Source organism: Scardinius erythrophthalmus (genome assembly GCF_964197995.2).
Source record: "Scardinius erythrophthalmus genome assembly, chromosome: 14".
Classification (NCBI taxonomy): domain Eukaryota; kingdom Metazoa; phylum Chordata; class Actinopteri; order Cypriniformes; family Leuciscidae; genus Scardinius; species Scardinius erythrophthalmus.
The window spans coordinates 27,399,425-27,418,952 of NC_138234.1; the positions used below are offsets into that span (position 1 = coordinate 27,399,425).

At 42.5% G+C, this 19,528-nt stretch overlaps 2 protein-coding genes across 5 annotated transcripts in view; both read left to right on the forward strand.

The window, feature by feature from the left end:
- Window positions 1-9,154, forward strand: part of crebbpa (CREB binding lysine acetyltransferase a) — a 61,523-nt gene extending 52,369 nt beyond the window's left edge. For all 3 annotated transcript variants that reach the window (XM_081384267.1, XM_081384268.1, XM_081384269.1), the window contains 13 exons: window positions 1,149-1,237; window positions 2,016-2,096; window positions 2,249-2,305; window positions 2,725-2,802; window positions 2,900-2,967; window positions 3,453-3,603; window positions 3,907-4,053; window positions 4,164-4,277; window positions 4,362-4,527; window positions 4,638-4,805; window positions 4,956-5,117; window positions 5,285-5,566; window positions 5,852-9,154. In XM_081384267.1, the coding sequence (XP_081240393.1) occupies window positions 1,149-1,237; window positions 2,016-2,096; window positions 2,249-2,305; window positions 2,725-2,802; window positions 2,900-2,967; window positions 3,453-3,603; window positions 3,907-4,053; window positions 4,164-4,277; window positions 4,362-4,527; window positions 4,638-4,805; window positions 4,956-5,117; window positions 5,285-5,566; window positions 5,852-8,017 (3,729 nt within the window). In that variant the 3' untranslated portion in view covers window positions 8,018-9,154. The remainder of the gene's footprint in view (window positions 1-1,148; window positions 1,238-2,015; window positions 2,097-2,248; window positions 2,306-2,724; window positions 2,803-2,899; window positions 2,968-3,452; window positions 3,604-3,906; window positions 4,054-4,163; window positions 4,278-4,361; window positions 4,528-4,637; window positions 4,806-4,955; window positions 5,118-5,284; window positions 5,567-5,851) is intronic.
- A 256-nt stretch (window positions 9,155-9,410) lies between these two features.
- On the forward strand, window positions 9,411-19,519 carry slx4 (SLX4 structure-specific endonuclease subunit homolog). 2 transcript variants are annotated; one of them, XM_081384473.1, is made up of 14 exons: window positions 9,411-9,688; window positions 9,829-10,260; window positions 10,885-11,050; window positions 11,166-11,393; window positions 12,680-12,912; window positions 12,995-13,287; window positions 13,915-14,149; window positions 14,226-14,308; window positions 14,416-14,562; window positions 14,648-14,817; window positions 14,928-17,335; window positions 17,520-17,619; window positions 18,077-18,352; window positions 18,879-19,519. In XM_081384473.1, the coding sequence occupies exons 2-14, from the start codon at window positions 9,852-9,854 to the stop codon at window positions 19,255-19,257; spliced, it is 5,127 nt and encodes a 1,708-aa protein (XP_081240599.1). In that variant the 5' UTR covers window positions 9,411-9,688; window positions 9,829-9,851; the 3' UTR covers window positions 19,258-19,519. The 2 variants fall into 2 exon arrangements, with proteins under 2 accessions (XP_081240599.1, XP_081240600.1); XM_081384474.1 differs by having other exon boundaries at window positions 9,557-9,688; window positions 10,888-11,050.
- The last annotated feature ends 9 nt before the right edge of the window (window positions 19,520-19,528 follow it).

A 19,528-nucleotide genomic window follows, 5' to 3' on the forward strand; every position in this document is an offset into this window, starting at 1 on the left:
AAATAAAGGTGACTTTACTTGATTTTTTAAATAAATGGTGCAGTTATATTGCTGCGCTATTATTATTATTAATAATAATTATAAATGTGCTAATAAATGTGTTGTGTGTGTATTATTGTATAATAAATGGTTATCCAATAATATCTCTCCACAAAAGTAATAGTGTGTGATTTTATATATATATATATATATATATATATATATATGCTTTATAATATCTTCATAAAAATGATTATAAAATATCAATAATGTGTTGTAAAAATAATAATGTGCAAATAAATGTGTATTAAATATATCATTGTTTAATAAATTATCCAATAATATTTTTCCACAATAATAATAACAATACTTATGTGCAAATAAATATATAATTATATAAGAAATGGTTTTACAATAATTTTGCCTGACAATAATGATAATAATAAATGCAAGCAAATGTGTATTAAATATTTTAGAAATTGCATAGTAAATGGTTATACAATATCTCTCCACAAAAGTAATAATACATTTATATTAAATATATTATTATATATTATTACATGGCTTGGCTGAATTCCAATGTAGAATGCGGTCTGTTATTTCTTGATAACAGACCGCTGCGAAGTATAACACACTGTTGCCATGAAAAACAGCGCGTTGCTATGGACGCGGAACGGACTATTTTCTTTGGCGGAGGCAATACAATCGTTTTTAAATCAATAAACTCCTTTTTAAATCAATAATTCGTGTCAAATTATTTATTTATTTTGTAGGTAGCCATGTAATAAGCGGGATAATGTATAGAGAGGCGGTCGTTATAGCGAATAACAACCCCTTCTGGCTGATTCAAGTCCTGTTCAGCCTGTCGGGGTTGTTATTCGCTATAACGACCGCCTCTCTATACATTATCCCTTACACAAATTATGCAGTTTTGTCTATTAATTATTAATTTGTTATTTTTGCCAACATACTTTTGGTTTTTGTGGTGCAAGTAATAGTAATACAACGTCAGTTCCATTATTGTCATATTTTCAGTGCAACTGTTGAAGAACCTCCAGTATTTTTATATTTATATTTTTATATCTAGTCAACTGACTCGTTCACAAACTGACATAAACAGGATTTTCCAGTCATGTTTCTAAACTCTCTTTTCTCCTTTCCTCCAACAGTACGAGTTTTCTCCTCAGACACTGTGCTGTTACGGGAAGCAACTGTGTACGATACCCAGAGATGGCACTTATTACAGTTATCAGAACAGGTAAGACGACACGCTTGCCATTCCTTGAGGTGACATCCATGTTGTCAACAGCCTTAAACGTTTAAGAGGACACTTTCAATTCAAGCAGATGTGCTCCCTGAAATGTGGTGTGGTTTTGTGTGTGTGCGGTTTGGCACGGAGCGATAATTGTAATTGTTTTGATTCGTCAGATCATACACTGGCATTAAACCTCCCTGTGTGGATATGTGTACGCTAGCATAGTTTACTCTCAGGCCTGTTCACATGTATTTGCTAAACATTCGACGGCATACTCGCTCTCAACCCCCTCCCCCTTTTCTCTTTCTTCACGGTTACTCAGTTTGAAGTCTCCAGCCAGTCTTAATTTATTGGCAGTTGTAATATTTGCACTGGCACATTTGTGAGTTTTTCTTTTTGCTGCAAATTGCCTGCTACCTCAGAACAGGCTCCCTTGCGCCCCCTGTAGCAAAGAGCATGTCACTGGCAAACAGACACAGCCGCTCTCGCTCGCTTATACACTCACATCCACTGAATTTGGTCTTTTTTTATGTCAGCATTTGGCAGAGTTTCTCCTTATTCTTAGTTATATACATCCTGGCATTAATGTTTCCCAGTTAACTCTTGGAAGCATTCACATTACATTTGCACTGTGATATTCGACAGGCATATCATGACATTCAGGGAATAATCATCATACAAATGTTAATAAATAAATCGCTCTTGTGTGAATTGCTTGTGCACCTCCATGTAATTCCTGAAGTGATTCATGACTCAACTTGTGTTTTTTGTGACTGTATAGGTATCATTTCTGCGAAAAGTGCTTCAACGAGATTCAGGGTGACAGTGTGACGCTAGGAGATGATCCTGCTCAGCCACAGACGTAAGTGATTGTTCCCCTTCTCTTTTAATAGTTCAATATATTCAAGCTTGGTTTAGTAGATTTTATGGATCAAAATCATTCAGAATAAATCTTTTTTGAAACCTTTGAATGTCTTGAATGTTCAATCTATATCTGATCTTCTTTGAATGCAGCATGATCTCTAAACACCAGTTTGAAAGGAAGAAGAATGACACGTTAGATCCTGAGCCGTGAGTAAATGCTAAACTTTGTTTCCCAGAATTCCATGAGGCAGCAATCAACGCACTATCAAGTAGCACATGCTCTAATAGAATGGCCGTATGGTCGGTATTGCCTCATATAGTTGTGGCGCCCCCTGTTGTAACCAACATATGGCATACAAACACATCCACCACACAAACGTAGCACTAACAGTCTCCAAGTATCAGTATTATCCTAAAGTTGTCCAAGTCCACACCTCCTACAAAGGCGCAATTGCATTGGCCTGCTTGCAAATGCGTAAGAACTGGAGGAAAAGAATCCGAATGATGTTTTACCTTAACTACCTGCACTTGCAGTTAGTGATTACACATTCAGACACATGCCAAAGTGAAACCTGCCAGAATACAGAGAGCTTATATCCCCCGTTAATCAATTTTCCTCTTCTCAGGTTTGTTGAATGTAAAGATTGTGGGCGGAAGATGCATCAGATATGTGTCCTGCATTATGATGTCATCTGGTCTTCTGGGTGAGTTTGAAGGCACCTCAGAGCGAACAGTGTTGCTTTGATATCGATTCTGGACACGATGTGGGAAATCAGTACTAATGAGCGTTTCTCTCTGCAGTTTCATCTGTGCTAACTGTTTGAAAAAGAGTGGAAAGTCGAGAAAAGAGAACAAGTTTTCAGCAAAAAGTAAGTGATAGGTCTGTTCAAGTGATGCATTAATGTTAAATGAATAGTTAACCCTGAAAACTGAAAATTCTGTCATCAATTACTCACCATCATGTCGTTCCAAACCCGTAAGACTTTCGTTCATCTTTGAAGCACAAATGAAGATATTTTTAACGAAACCTGAGAGATTTCTGTCCCTTCTTTGAAACTCCATGCAACCAAAACTTGGACGATTGAAAAAGTTCATAAAGACATCGTAAAAGTAATTCATATGAATTGAGCGGTTTAATCTCAAGTCTTCTGAAGATATTTGATTGATTTAAATGATGGACATATTTAATTTAGCCCTTAAACATTGATCATCTCAAACATAAAGCGCATCAAATGGAAACATTTGCATGTTTGAGCTTCCATTTACCATATTTGATGGTGAAATCTTTCAGGTTTCATTAAAAACTATCCCTTTAAAATAGTTTTTGTGCTAAATGTTGTCGTCTTCGATGCAGGGTTGCAGACAACGCGGTTAGGCACGTACATAGAGGATCGGGTGAACAAGTACTTGAAGCGACAGAACCATCCGGAAGCTGGAGAGGTGTTTGTGCGAGTTGTAGCCAGTTCAGACAAGATGGTAGAAATCAAACCTGGCATGAAGGCCAGGTAAATTTAACCTTGCTTACCTTTTATTTTCCTATAAGCCAGTCTCACAATTTGGTGTTTTAACCTTCAGATGATCCTTCAGGGGGCAAGTATGGATGCCAAAACCAATCAGTTAACTGGCTTGGTTGCTCTGTATATGCAGTGTTGTGTAAAGAAAAAAATCTTGTCATAGACTTATTTGCCTGATCAAAGTTTCACCTGTTTCAATATTGGTTCATTAATCAAAATGTTGATGCTATAGTGGCGTGTTAATATTTGTTCTTTGAAAAGGTAAAGGTGGCTTAATCCCCTGTTTCGTTTCAGGTTTGTAGACACAGGAGAGATGTCTGAGAGCTTCCCCTACAGAACCAAAGCACTTTTCGCCTTTGAGGAGATTGACGGAGTGGACGTGTGTTTCTTCGGCATGCACGTTCAAGAGTACGGCTCTGATTGCCCTTTCCCTAACACCAGGTAAACTCTTACCCAAGTTCTTTAGTGAAAAACAGATACTTAAAGCAACGCTTATAGTGCTTGGCAAGCAATGAAGTTAAGTCTCTCTTTGTCTTTTTTTACCTACCTAGACGGGTATACGTATCGTACCTCGATAGTATTCACTTCTTCAGACCTCGCTTGCTGAGAACAGCAGTCTATCACGAAATTCTCATTGGCTATTTGGAATACGTCAAGAAGCTTGGGTAGGTTTCACCATTTACTTTTTACTCAAGTCCAACAAGTACAGTTGCCATTCATGCCCTGAACTTTGAACATTTCCACTGTAGATACGTTACGGCGCACATCTGGGCATGTCCGCCTAGTGAAGGCGATGACTATATCTTCCACTGTCACCCTGCCGACCAGAAAATCCCCAAGCCCAAGCGCCTGCAAGACTGGTACCGCAAAATGTTGGACAAGGCCTTTGCCGAGCGAATACTGCACGACTACAAGGTATAGCAGAGACCATATGATCTTTTTGTAAAATAGAAACCAATTCATTGTGTATATGCCAACGAGTACCTTAGTATATGGTATAAATGAAAGGTGTTTGTATTTGATAGGATATCTTTAAGCAAGCCACAGAGGACCGTTTGACGAGTGCAAACGAACTTCCATATTTTGAGGGTGATTTTTGGCCCAATGTATTGGAGGAGAGCATCAAGGAGTTGGAACAAGAGGAAGAGGAGAGGAAAAAAGAAGAAAACACGGCTGCTTGTGAAACTCCAGAGGTGAATGAGAGAAGCCTTTTTTATATATATTTTGATACTCTGTAGATGAATGTACATCTCTGGCCTATGTGATGTTTAAGTAATTCCTGTTGTTTTATAAACCTGAAACGTCCTATTTAGACATCCTGACATTTTCCTCCTTTCTAACAGGGCACGCCAGGGGACAGTAAGAATGCGAAGAAGAAGAACAATAAGAAAACAAATAAAAATAAAAGCAGCGTGAGCCGAGCGAATAAAAAGAAACCTGGGATGCCGAATGTAGCCAATGACCTTTCTCAGAAACTCTACGCCGCAATGGAGAAACACAAAGAGGTCTACTATATGTTCTTCATCTGACCGTTAACCTGCTCTCTGAGGCATTGCATGATTAATTTGCATTGTTTGTTTTGAATGTCAGCTTTTGATATGCATGTAAGTCAAGTGGTTTTCTTGGGAATAACTTGAAGAAACCTCTTACCTGTTCCTGCTTGTTCTCCCAGGTGTTTTTTGTAATCCATCTGCACTCTGGGCCCATAGTCAACTCACTACTACCCATCATTGACCCCGATCCCCCGCTGACCTGTGACCTGATGGACGGAAGGGACGCCTTCTTGACATTAGCACGGGATAAGCACTGGGAGTTCAGCTCTTTGCGGCGCTGCAAGTGGAGCACCATGTGCATGCTGGTGGAATTGCACAACCAGGGCCAGGACCGCTTTGTCTACACCTGCAATGAATGTAAACACCATGTCGAGACACGTTGGCACTGTACTCTCTGTGAGGTAAGATCCAGAGGCTCCTGTAACATGCTACAGCTGTCTTTAATGAACAGTAGTGGATGGGTGCGTTTATCGTTTTTATTTTGATTGGAGTGCAATAGAAATAAACCTCTTGGGAGTATGAAACTTAGGGAAACTTGGGGATAGCTATTATTCTACTAGTAGTGTAAACAAATCCTTATATGTTTTGTCCAGTTATTAATGCATCTTTTACTTGACTTCTTATGAGATTACTTTTTATGTTCCGGTCATCCCTTGCTTGATCACGGTGTCCTCATCTTTCCTCAGGACTTTGACCTGTGCATTAGTTGCTACAACACTAAGGGCCATGAGCACCAGATGGTTAAGTGGGGTCTGGGTCTGGACGATGACAGCAACAGCCAAAGCGGCGAGGCCTCCAAGAGTCCTCAGGAGAGTCGGCGTCTGAGCATCCAGCGTTGCATCCAGTCTCTGGTGCATGCCTGCCAATGTCGCAATGCCAACTGCTCCCTGCCATCTTGCCAGAAGATGAAGCGTGTGGTGCAGCACACTAAGGGCTGCAAGCGCAAGACAAACGGTGGCTGTCCGGTGTGCAAGCAGCTCATTGCACTCTGCTGCTATCATGCCAAGCACTGCCAGGAGAACAAGTGCCCCGTGCCCTTCTGCCTCAATATCAAGCACAAACTGCGTCAGCAGCAGCTGCAACACAGGGTGCAGCAGGCGCAGATGATGCGAAGACGCATGGCCACTATGCAGGGCCGAGCCGTGCCTCAGAGTCTGCCGTCACCACCTGCATCAACAGCCCCCAGCACACCCACCTCGCATCAGCAACCCAACACCCCTCAAACGCCGCAACCGCTGTCCAGCCAGCCAGCTACGCCCAATGCAGGCGTCATGTCTCCGGCTTATCCCAGTGCACCCCGAAATGGACATCCCCCTCCTCAAGCTTCACAAGGCAAGCCTGGCCCACAGGCCTCCCCGCTACACCAGCAGCCGTCTCCGCTCCCGCAGCCTCCCCAACAGCAGCCGGCGCCCCAACAGCCTCCTCAGCAGCAGCCTCCGCCTATGGCGGTCAAAATGGCACGGCACATAGAGATAATCGCACAGGCTCAACACAACCAGAACTATCGCATGACCATGAACGGCCTTCCCATGAACCACCAGCAGCCGCGCATGCCAGGCCTGATGCAGCAGCCCATGCAGCTTGTTGGACCACGTGGACAGCAGGTGATGCAACCCATGTCGCAAGGGCAGTGGACAGGAGGCCCTCAACCAGGCATGCAAGCGGCTCAGCAGCAGGTTGCTCCGCAACAGACTGCACAGGGCCCTCAGCAGACCATGCCTATGCAGAGGCCCACGATGCCCCAACAAACACAACAGCCACGCCTGATGGTGCCCACACAGGGTCCGCGACTGCAAGCACCACAGAGACCTGGAGCCATCGCCTCCAATGCCTTGCAGGAGCTGCTAGCAACCCTCAAGTCACCCAGCTCGCCCCAACAACAGCAGCAGGTGTTGAACATCCTCAAATCAAACCCGCAACTCATGGCCGCCTTCATCAAACAGAGGACTTTGAAGTACCACGCCAACCAGCCGCAGCAGCAACAACCGCCACAGGGCATGCATGCAGCACAGCCAGCGATGCCCAACATGGCAGCCATGCAGGGAGTGCCTCGACCTGGCATGGCACCTCAGCAGCAACAGCCCACACCACAAGGCATGGCAGCTCTTGGACCGCAGAGTCAGCTCATGAACAACCCGCAGCTGCAGGAGCTGTACCGCCGTCAGCTTTTGCGACACCAGCAGCAGCAACAACAACAACAACAACAGCAACAGCAACAGCAGGGAGTGATGCCGCAAGCACATGGCCAGTTCCCGCAGGCACAAGGGACTGCTACCAACTACACGCAACTCCGAATGCAGCAGCAGCAGCAGCAGTTGGCCATGCAGGGAGCAGGTGGACCCATGGGCCAGATGGGAATGGACGGCACACCCAACCTCCTGCACCAACGCATGCTCCAACAGCAGCAGCAGGTCGTCCTCAAGCCTCCAATGGGCTCACCGGCGCAATCGAGTCCCATGAGCCCACAAGCTCACCTGCTTTCTGGTCAGCCGCAAGGTGCGCACCTAGCCGGCCAGCCCATGGCTAATGCACTCAGTAACCAGGTGTGCTCACCGGCTCCCGTACAGTCGCCCAGACCTCCGTCGCGGCAACTTCCTCCACATTCCAGTCCTTCCCCACAGGTTCAGCCACAGCCGTCACCGCAGCACGTGCCGTCTCACACAGGGTCACCACACCCTGGTCTGACGACACCCATGCCTGGCTCCATGGAGCAGGGACACCTGGGCACACCTGAGCAGAGTGCAATGCTCCCGCAGCTTAACACGCCCAACCGCGGAGGGCTGCCCAGTGACTTAGGAATGGTGGGAGACACAACGGGAGACACGCTGGAGAAATTTGTGGAGGGATTGTAGCGTTTAATGGGAGACTCCACCCACCACAGTCTCCCCGTTCCTCCTTTTTTTTTTTTTTTTTTTTTTTGTGGCTCTGTTGGGTTTTCTCCTAATATTCAAAAAATTTTGTACTGACATGTAATGTCATTTGTACTGACAGATGGTTTGAAGAAATGTATGAAAAAAAGAAAGAAATTTATGTTGATAAGGATTGGGAATGTTATTGTTTCCTAAAAACAAGACTGATTTCTTCCTTTTAAGAGGGATTTGAAAATTGTTTAAAAGAAATATAAATCACAAAGAATATATTTTTTGTTCAGTTTAGACCCGTGTGTGGTCAATGCTTTGTTTTACGGTTTAATTTTTGTTTTGTTTCGGGGGCGCGCGGGGGGTCTGGTTTCATGCCTTTTCTTTTTTTTAAGAAAATTACGAAACTTCATTATAATATTCATACCTTTTGTTTTGTACCTTATCTAACTTTACAGCATTTTTGTGTTGAAAGACTGTAAAATAATTTGTCTGGGAGTTTAGGTCAGGGTTTCTCTGCTCTGTCTGTCATTCTTCCTGGCGATTGTATTCTAGTGTTGTACCATTTTTTTTTCAGACATGCATTCGGAGGCATTTCCTCCTCTCCTCATTGTGAAGTTTGTATGAGGAGAACTATTTGTTTGTATTGATAGGAACTGTGCATACGCATGTATGCAGACACACAGAGACACACATATTCATCGCTCAGACAATACAACACAGAATCCAAGAGGACATGTACACATTTACAACATCTCACTGGCCTGGATCCAGAGGTTCTGTCTTGCAGATGTAGAAAATTGTTGCTTTTTGTCCTGATTTTGTTATACAGATATATAAATGTAAAGAGAGCTAGAAAGAGAGAGAGAGAAAGAGGGAGAGAGAGGGCCCTTAAGCTGAGCGAGAGAGAATGGGCGATCGAGCAGTTATGGATTCTGGTATTGGTATTGATCCTCATTCCTCTCAAACAAACTTGAACAGGGGCTCTACTCTTTCCCTCAATGTAAATCATGCAAGTTATTAAGCAAAGTACTATAAATATAAGGAAGAGAGAATGGAATCATTGTATAAACTGGTTGAAAAACTTATTTCTTACTTATATACCATATTGTTAAATAAACTGTGTGCAACAGATCAAAAACATGTGTCTTTAATGTTTTTTTATATATTTATTATATATAATATGTATGTGTGTGTTAACGTTAGATTGTTGCGTCCGTGGGTTTATTTAATTCCTGTCAGATTTAGAAGTAATATGATAAAAAAAAACTGTAATATGATAAATTAAATTAGTTATTTGCCATATTTAGTGGGATTTACAATCTTTTTAACAATTTAACTGTTTCGTAAGTTGATGGTTATATCATATGATGATTGTTTCGCAATCGACGCAGTCACTACGTCACCGCGCACTGCGCGTCACCGGAAGTAGACGGCGGCGGTTTGCTGGACAGTATTTTGAACAACATAGACCTCTGCCGCACATTTTACAAGAAAATCGTCGTTTTACGACATAAAATCATTCGAATAAAGACATAAAATGAAGTGCATCTTGCCAACGGTCTATATTTAAGCTGTTATGAAATGAATCGTGGTAAAAGGACGTTAACCGACATTAAGTAGCCTATAAGGTTCGAATAGTGGCAAAGTAAAATGTAAACAAAGGTAAATATGATGCATTTGCTTACATATATCTCTTCCTTGTACTTTTTGAAAGCAAACGGACGATCTTGATGTAGCTTCATGCATTTCATCCACAATATAAAGATTCAAATGATGTTTAATAATGCATACTGATGTGACAGATCATGTGTGTGATTGGCTCATCATGGACGACTCGGATCAGGACTTCACCGACCTGTGCTCTCGTCTCCTTAAAAGAGTGAGGAGGAAAGGAGGATCTGGAGATGAGAAAAAATCAGCAGCCAAGGATGAGGAGCCATCCTCCCCCTCTTCTAGAAGAAACCCCCCTAAGAGGAGGAAGAAGACTAAAGATGCTGCTAAGACTAAAATAAAGAGTAACATCAACAAGACTCAACAGGCTGTAGTATCTGGCGATGCTTCCCAGCCTGTCCCTGATGTCTCTGGCACAGGGAAGGTCAAAGATGCCGTGATCCGCAGAATGCAACAGTTTAAGAGAGCCAGTCCAGAGAGACTCCTACATGCTGAGACCAACCAACCCACAGCCACAGAGTCTGAGGGAAACTGTCCCACCACTGCCGGGATCCAGCACACAGGTATGGTGTCGAATCTTTACAGACCCAGGGATCACCCACCCAAGCCTCTCAATTTTCATAAACACATTCAATTATTTTGACACATCATATTTAGTCATGCAGATCATTAGGTATGAAGTTAGAGGTTTCTTAATAACTGGATTTCTGTATGTTTACAGGCCTCAGCTCAGCAATAAGTATTTTTGTTTTGCTTATATATAAACATACACTTCCCGACCCCCTCCCAAAAAAGTTTGGCTTTAAATAGGCAAATGCTTAAGTGTCTATGATTGGATCATTATTGCAGTGAATATTATGTTTCTAGCATGTTATATGTTTGGCAACAGTTCTTCTAACCCTAATTGATGGAGTGTGTAGCTTTTCATTTCTTAAACAACCATGTAGGAAGAAACATCATGGCCATATTCCAGGATGACAATGTCAAGATTCATTAGGCTTTATCCATAACAGCTATACATTTATACTTCTACTGTAAAAATTGTGGCATATGGTGCAAAACATGACTAATGCTTTGACTTTCAACCAAAGTTAAAAAAAAAAGTAAAACATTTACAATTTGACATTTTTTAACGTGATCGATGAAAGTAATTTTTGCTAAAAGTGAATGTGCATGTTTTCCTACAGCAGATGTGAGCGGAGATGAAGCCCTGGCTCTTCAGCTTCAGCAGGAGATGGATCGCGAGGCTCGGGCTGCTGGGAACGTGGAAGAGGCAGGATTGTTCTTCTGCCAGCTCTGTCAGAAAGATCTGTCGAGCATGAGTCCCCCGCTACGCACTCAGCACATCAACAGGTGCATTATAACCTCAACACACTCTAGATTATGTGGCATCATTCTTCTCTGTTTCACAAACAATGCAGTGTGAGTTTCACCTTTGTCTTCTGCCTCTTTCTCCTGCTCTCTTTAGATGTCTGGATGCCAGTGAAAGCAGCGCTCCCTCGACATCCCATCATTCCCACCCTAGACCACGGGTCCCAGAGTGTCCCATTTGTGGAAAGAGTTTTAAATCAGAGAAAAGCCGGTCTGTCCACCTAAAGCGTTGCTCGACTGATATGGGAGTGAAGCCCAATGATCTTGTCCAGGCTCTGAGGAGACAAGCTGCTGAGACAGTGAGCCAAAACTCCTCCGACCAATCGTAAGTCAGCTTTTTGACTTTATATGTTTGACAATAATATGTTCTTATATATATATATATATATATATATATATATATATATATATATATTCTTTATATCTTTTTTTTACTTTAATTATTTTCCATTGTGACATTTTCATGACATCTTTGCACAATTTTACCCTCACATTTTATTACTGCAATACAAAAAAAACTCATCACAGCAATTTGAAAAAATAAAGATATAATATTTAAAAATCCCATTAGATTTAAAAAATAAAAATTATGGCCAAAACAGTCAATTAAATTAATAAAATAAATGATCTTGATTGATTGAACTTTATTGTCCAGTCTGTTTTCACAGAGCGGAAATTTTTCTTTGACACTGTAACATACATTCACTGCTTAAAAAACACATCACACATCAACAGCACAAATTCAAAGAATTATATAGTTAAACACTAAGATTTATAAAATATAAAAATATTACCAGCCGTTCTATTATTTCAATTAAAACACTGTACGATTTAAGATAATCACTGCCATTTGAAGAAAAGATCTTTTATAGACATTTTTCTAGCCAAGGGATTTTTTAGTCTACGTCCAGATGTTTTTCAATACAATAAATAAAAAATATATTATATTTATAGACATAAATAAATTTTTCTGTAACACTTTATAATAAGGTCCCAATAATGTCAGTTAATGCATTATCTAAAAATAAGCAATAGCTACATTTATTACAGTATTTATTAAACTTTGTTAATGTTAGTTTATAAAAAACCAACTGTTCATTATTATTTTTACTTTATAACTTTAACTAAGATTAATAAATGCTTAGAAGTATTTTTCATTGTTAGTTCATGTAAATGTTAACAAATGGAGCTTTCTTACAAAAAGGGTTACCAATTTTTCAAAATAAATATAATTGTAGTAAAGTTCAGGCTCGGGGAAGAAGGATGTGGGACCTGGCAAACAGTCAACATAAAGTTTAATGACAAAATAATCCAAACGAAAGAACAGCAGTGAGCGTTCTGCAGACTGCTGCCTATAACATAATAAAACATCAACTTAAAATGTCCCAGGCCTGGTCCTCTCTCGCCCTTCGTTGTTGGTGCTCCTCCTTTTATCCTTCCAGAGCTCCTCCATGGGACGCGAGAGCGTTGTGTTCGCGCAGGTGTCTCTCATCAGCATTCGCTCCGCTCCCACGGCTCTCGGCCCCACCCTGCTTCACACCACAATAATAAAAATTGCCCCTTAGGAGATCTTGTAAATACATATTGTATTTCATGTTCCATGTTCTTCAGACAACAAGTAGGTAGCACAACAAGGAGGGATGGTGTGCCTGTGAAAAAGAGAACCAGGAGGAAAGCCCAGAAGTTGGACGAGGACACCATCATGGCGCTGGCTCTGTCCCGCTCTCTACTTGAGCAGGAAATGGAAAAGGAGCGAGAGATGGTGGAGGAAAGAGAGATACTGGCTCAGCTCTCCAGCCCTCCAGCAACGGCAGCTCCTGTCTTACAGTGGAGACCTGGTGCAGGTAAACTCACTTTTTGTTCAGTTTAAGCAGTAAAATTGTAGATTTGTATTACACATAGCATATCATTCATGTTCTCTTTCAGGAAAGGGCCGTGGAAAGAGAAGGAAGGGAGCATCTCCTGTCCACCCACCACTACTCCTCATTCAGGACCCTCAGACAGCACTGAATCGTCGACAGGAGCGGGTTTCATCTCTCCTGCTCCGTTCCAGACCCCCCTCTCCGCCAACACCCACCCTATCCCCCTCCGCACTCCCTCTCCAGCCTCACGCCCCCCTCTGGGACAAAAGTGCTCTTCACGGAGGAGGACCAGACTCGGTTTCAGAGTTTTACACATCTGAACTAAGCAACTTCATACAGCCATGGGTTGCACCAGAGGTGAGACATCTACTTGAAGAGATTCCCCTTGTCTTATTCTTATTCCAAAGGAAAAAGTTTGTTCATAAATAAGGTGTATTTTTATCAAAATGATGTAACTATAAAAATTGCATTTTTATAAACATGAATATATAAGCCTATGTAGATGTTAGAATTTATGTTTTAGTACAACAAATATATATAATTATAATTTACAATAATAGCTTTAAAGTATAACTCTGTGGCAGCTAGAGTATTCATTAATATTTTTACTGGAAAATTTACTTTAATTTCCTTTAATTTCTGATTCTGCACAGTGTCAGAAAAAAAAGTTTCATGAAAAAATTCTATAAATATTTTACATGCATTTCTTAAACATGTTAACTGTAAAAATTATTTTATTTAAATAATTTATTAAAAAACATGAACCAACATTACTACATTATGAAATGTAGGCTAGTACATATCATTAGTTAGGAATTTAGAATAGGGACAGTCGTGATTGTTACATTCCTTGCCATCATTTTCATTTCACATTCAAATCCCAATGGATAAAATCACGTTCTACATTATTTCTCACTGAATATTTTGTTTGTTAAAGAAGTTGTGGATGCTGTTTCTTAAAGTTTCTTTATATTACTACTTCAGAGGGAAAAAGTCAAGTCTCTTGAAGTAACTCCAGTCAAGAAACCTCCAGCTGTGACTTCAGAGGCCGATTTGTTCCAGGAAAAGCCTCCGGATCAGAGCCCAGCACAGCACAGGTCTACCTGTCCTCTCACTGCCTGTTCGGGTACACCAGGCACCCAGGCTCTGCAGGACCTGATGGAGCTTGCAGAGGAAGGCATGACGCTCACCCAGTACACAGCCACAGGGGACAAGTCAGGTAATACTGGTATTGTGAAACAAAAAGACTCAGTTTTTTTTATTACACTCGACTCACGCTGTCCCCTGTTCTTTAGATAAAGACGATGCCACGAATGAACTTCCCTCAAGTGGGTTTGTTCCAGAGACAAATGACAATAAGACACCCAAAACAGCCTCAGTAAGAATTTCCTTCAATTGTATCTTCCTGTTACTGTACTCTATCATGATTGGCTCAATATTAAATGTTCTGGAGTACTTTACTATGTCCGTTGTTGTGTTTTTCAGGTGTACGTTTCAAAGCTATCATCAGATCTGAGCAGTATGGTCAACAACCCTCAACTCAGTGATGTGCAGTTACAGGTGGACAGTGGGGACGTCTTCTTCACACACTCGTTTATGCTGTACGCGCGATGCCCCCTGCTGGCCAACATGGTTAGTGCATCTCTACACTGACGCCACAAACGTTAACCATTAAGAAGTGCAGATGAATAACCAAGCTGGAACCATGTGTTTGTAGGTTCATGACTCAGGTTTTGGTGTTCAGGAGGAGGGTATGCCTGTTGCTCAGAGGGTGTTGTTGGGCGATGTGCTTGGGGAGGCAGTACTGGCCCTCCTGCAGTATCTTTACACAGCCCACTGTCCTCTGACACATACACTGCTACCACACGTACAGGAGCTTGCTGATAGGTCAGTATTACAACTAGTATGGTGTGGTTTCAAATATTACAATTATTTCTGTATATATATAGATTATAGATGACGTATATTGTGGATAATAAATCTGTGTTGTGCTTCAGGTTTGGTCTGGCTGAGCTGCAACAGCAGTGTGAGGAATATTCCGGAAGCGTGGAGGAAAACCCAAGAGGAGAATCTAAAATGTTTCCAGCGCCTGAGTCTCATCTCAGGGACCAAGAAGACCAGAACTTGGCAGAAAGCAACTTCTTGGAGCTCCTCCAATCAATGTGGCAGCATGAGGACAGCGAAGAAGAGGATGATTTTAAAGAGACTGGTGGAGAGGAAGGAGACATGGAAGAGGAGAGAGAGAGAGGAGATGGAGAGAAAGAGGACCAGGTGGATGAGGAAGAGCTTGATGAGATCTATGAGTTTGCAGCAACACAAAGGAAGATGGAGACTGCGACAGAGACCGAGGAAGAGGAGGGACATGCAAATTCATCCCTCGAAAATGAAAAGAAAGATGAAGGGATAGAGAAAAATGAGACAGAATCCCTCTTTGAGAAGTCTGCCGGCAGTTGCCATAGTAACAAACAAGGCGTGGACGGGACAGAGGCTGCCATGGTAACAAGTCCAACAGAAACCCTTAAAAAGCCCAGCCCAGAGACTGAGAGAGTTAGTTTGATTCCAGAATTTGATGACGGCACAACTGAAAACAGGGACCCAGATGCCAGTCCAGACAAGAGTTACGACCGTTTATTCTCCCAGTCTGTAGGCGAATACATGGAACCGTCACAGACGCCAGCATCATGCTCTCAGCAAAAACAGTCACGCACACTACAGCGAAACACACCTACCCCATTTCGCCCTTCATGTGTCAGTGAGGTGATTGACCTGTCCATAAGCCCTCCGCTAAGCTCAGGTATGTCAGGTGAAACTTCCTTTCCCATGCCTGGGGTGTCTCCTGTTCCACATAATGGTGAAGATACGGTAGATAAAGGCAAGTCTCCCCTAAGTGAAGACAACTCAAGCTGCCAGGGAAAAGAAAACCCTCCTTCCCCTCCAAAATCACACAGCAAAGAGGTTGAGCTCATTGTACTCTCAGATGATTCCGGTGAGGATGTGGATGGTGACAATGCAGCGTCTACTAAATGTGCTTTGTCCCCTCTGTCTCCGTTCAAATCTCCCTCAGAACCGTCCACAAGCTATGCTTGCAAAGTTAAACTGGCAGAAAACAGTTTCAAAGAATCTGGATCCCAAGGCCATGCCGGGAAACAGGTAAATGCTTCCAAGCAGGTGACGACTGATACAGAAGCCAAGTCTGACCGACCAGAGCACTGTAGTCCTGGGGATGCAAATGAAAGTGTGTTTGATGGCTCTGCTGAGGTTTCCTGGCTGATTCCAGCCACTCCGGTAGCATCCACACGCTGTAGCTCTACCCAGACATGCGTTAGCATGCGCCGAACCCAACTCTTCCCCAAATCTTGCTCTGCATCGTCCTCTTCTTCCTCTTCCTCTGTCTCGGACAGTTTGAAACTTACCAGCTTTGCTTCTTTAAGCAGCAACTGCCTTAGAGAAGAGCCGGTTCCCTTGTCCAAACTGTTCAAACCAGATCAGATTCTCTCCAAAGAACGTCCGAGCACTGATACGGATCGCTCTCCAGGTTACCAGAGACCACTTCAACTTCTAAGACTGTCTCAGGTCTGTTCTACAAGGGCTTCTGATGGCTCCCACACCGGCACCATCATGGGACGACAAATCCAGGGTGTCCCACAGCCCTCAAGTAGCACTCCTCTCCATTCAGACTCTTCTTTACAACGTCAGATCACGTTCGGCTCCCCGACGGTTGGTGACTGTGAGGGGAAAGTTGGCCTAGTGTCTCTACAACTGAGTTTTGCTTCCCCTAGTAAAACACCTGAGAAGAAGAAAAGCTCTCTTCAGCAGGAATGCTCCAGTCCATCCCCAAACTCTCTGAGTTACAGTCATCCTGAAAGATCGAGAGAGAGAGAGAACGATGGGATGGAGCAAATGGAAGTGGGAGAAGATCTTCCCAATCAAAGTGTTGAAGAAGTGGTGGATATTGCGGGAAACTCATTCTGTGACAAGGATGAGTTTGGAAGAAGAGTGGGAGAAGAGCATCCCAATCAAAGTGTTGAAGACGTGGTGGATATTGCGGGAAACTCATTCTGTGACATGGATGAGCCTCCTATAGCGTTTGACGACTCCTGGGGCTTGGATGGAGGTGTTGTAAGCCAGAAGCCCCACTTTAGTCTAAGACTTGATAGCAGTGAAGGTACAGTTAGTCCACCAGGTCTCGAGGGTAAGGGACAAACGACAGGTCTACACGCCACGTCTCCACTTGCATCTGGAGCTTGTAACAAAACTCCTGATCCAAGTCCAGGTCCGTTCAATCACAGCCTTCCTGACCCTGACATGTGGGATGATTGGGGGGAGGAAGAGAACGCTCCGCTTCCTCTTTCTCAGAGACTGGCAGCTCCCTCTGCCAAGAGAGTTGCTGAACTTAAGACTCCAGGTAATACATGTTGTCCTCTTTTTTTTTTATCATGTCAATTATGTTTCCCTGGAGCTCATATTTATTCTGATATGGCTGCACAGATCTGTGCATCAGAAAGCCCTGTTAGATTTTTTCCTGCAAGTCATTTATTTTAGTTTGTTTTAGAAAACCTTCCTAAAATCAATTTCAACTTTCTGCACAGTTGCTTGCAGAAAGAGGAATAAAGGACCGCTGATACCCATCACTCCCATGCCAGGCTACTCTGATATGGACACACCTGAGCTCAAAAACAAACTCAATAGGTGAGATATTTAGACACTGTCACACTTAAATTATTCATGTCATTGCAATAGTTAGCAAAATATCAAACCAAGTGGAATACATTATACTGCAACTTTTTATTTTCAGAACTAACGTTATGAACTGGATCATTTTTAGTCAGTTTTAATTCATCAGAGTTCATCACAGAAACTATGGACTGATTTTTTTTTTAATCCATTGTCTTAATTTTGAATAGGGTGTGTTTATTGTTTTGTAATGTATAAACAAACGCACATTCTTACGTGCCATTTCTTGATTGACAGTGGTAGCCACGTTATGAAACCGAATCATCATAATGTAGATCCTAATCGTTTTTTAAAGTATTAAAATATTCAACTTTCAAATGAGAATCAAATCCAGATGTTGTGCAACTTTGCCCTCGCATAGCCAAAGCAAAATGCTCAAAAACACAGAGATGCATAATGTTTTTTTGTCTAGGTTTGGTGTGCGTCCGCTGCCCAAGAAACAGATGGTTCTGAAGCTGAAAGAGATCCATCAGTACACCCACCAGCTGCAGAGCTCCGAGTCTGAGGAGGAGACCTCTGGACCCCAACGCCCCCCGAATGCCTCCAACTCCCAGTCTGCGCCGCTCTCCTTTAAGCAACCTACAGCGCCCCCTGCTGTCTCCCCTATGAAACTACCGACAAGTGAAGAAGATGAGCTTTTATCAGCCTCTCAAAACTCTAACACGTCCTCCACTGCGGAGTCCGAAAGGTACAGCTCCTATACGGCTATACCCTGGGCACATGCTCAGTAGCTTGTGTGATAATCCATCCCTGCTATACACACAATTAATACTAAATATGCTGCTTTTCCACTGCATGGTATGGCTAACTTAAATAGTACCACCTCAGATGAGATTCCAAGCGAGGTGTACCGATACTAAAATGTGACGTGTAAACACTGCAGATCACTGATTGGTCATCGTTACTACCAGCGTCATTGGATTTGCTACACGAGACACCAAACTTCTTCGTCTTGCAGTGATAAACATCCACAAGCCGAGAATCAAGAACACCATTCCATCGATATTCTCCATTGCTCCTGTGTTGTGCGTTTGTTTGTGTTGCGTGTTTGTGTCACGATGATGTCACGGTAGTAGAGGCGGCACATCTGTAATGATCAGTCTATAATCCCACCCACTTTCAAGCGGTACTAAACTGCAGTGGAAAAGCCGAGCCGTACCATGTCGTTTAAAAGTGCCTAAAGAAGTATTGTTCAACCGTTTTCTTCTATCCAGGTCGAACCCAGAGCTGTGTGTGTCCGGAGACGATGACTCGGACAGCGAGGGCATCACAGCGTCTCAGGCTGTTGTGCGTGAGAAGGACAAACTCCTCGCAGTTCGTCAGTTCATCCTATCCGACCCCAAACTGTACGGACGAGTGCTGCAGTACCAGCCTCTCTCCCTGGCGGAGCTGCGGTCCAGCTTGAAAGCGGCAGGCATCAGGTTAGGTGCTGCTAAGCTACTAGACTTCCTGGACTCCCAGTGCATCACTTTCAGTACGGCCAAACAAGGCCAGAATGCCTCTTCCCGCAGGAAGCGAGGTGGGAAAACTAATGGAAGTGCAGCTGGAAGAGGGAGGAAAAAAACAGCTAAGCCCAATGGAGGAGTTGCATGAGGGCTGAAATAAAATAATGTGAAACTACATCATTTTCAGAAGAAATTGTTAAAATACAATGTTCATCTTTTCCACAAAAAAAAAAAACACACTCATGGTCTTAAGAGTGAAAAGATTTAAATAATGCCTTTTTTTATCAGCTTCATATTGATGTTTTTTTTTGTACAATTTTTGAATTGAAAATATTTTTAAATGAATTTAATTTAATGTCTGGATAATGTAATTAAAATACATTTCTTAATGTGTCTCGTGTTTTTATACAATAATTGAT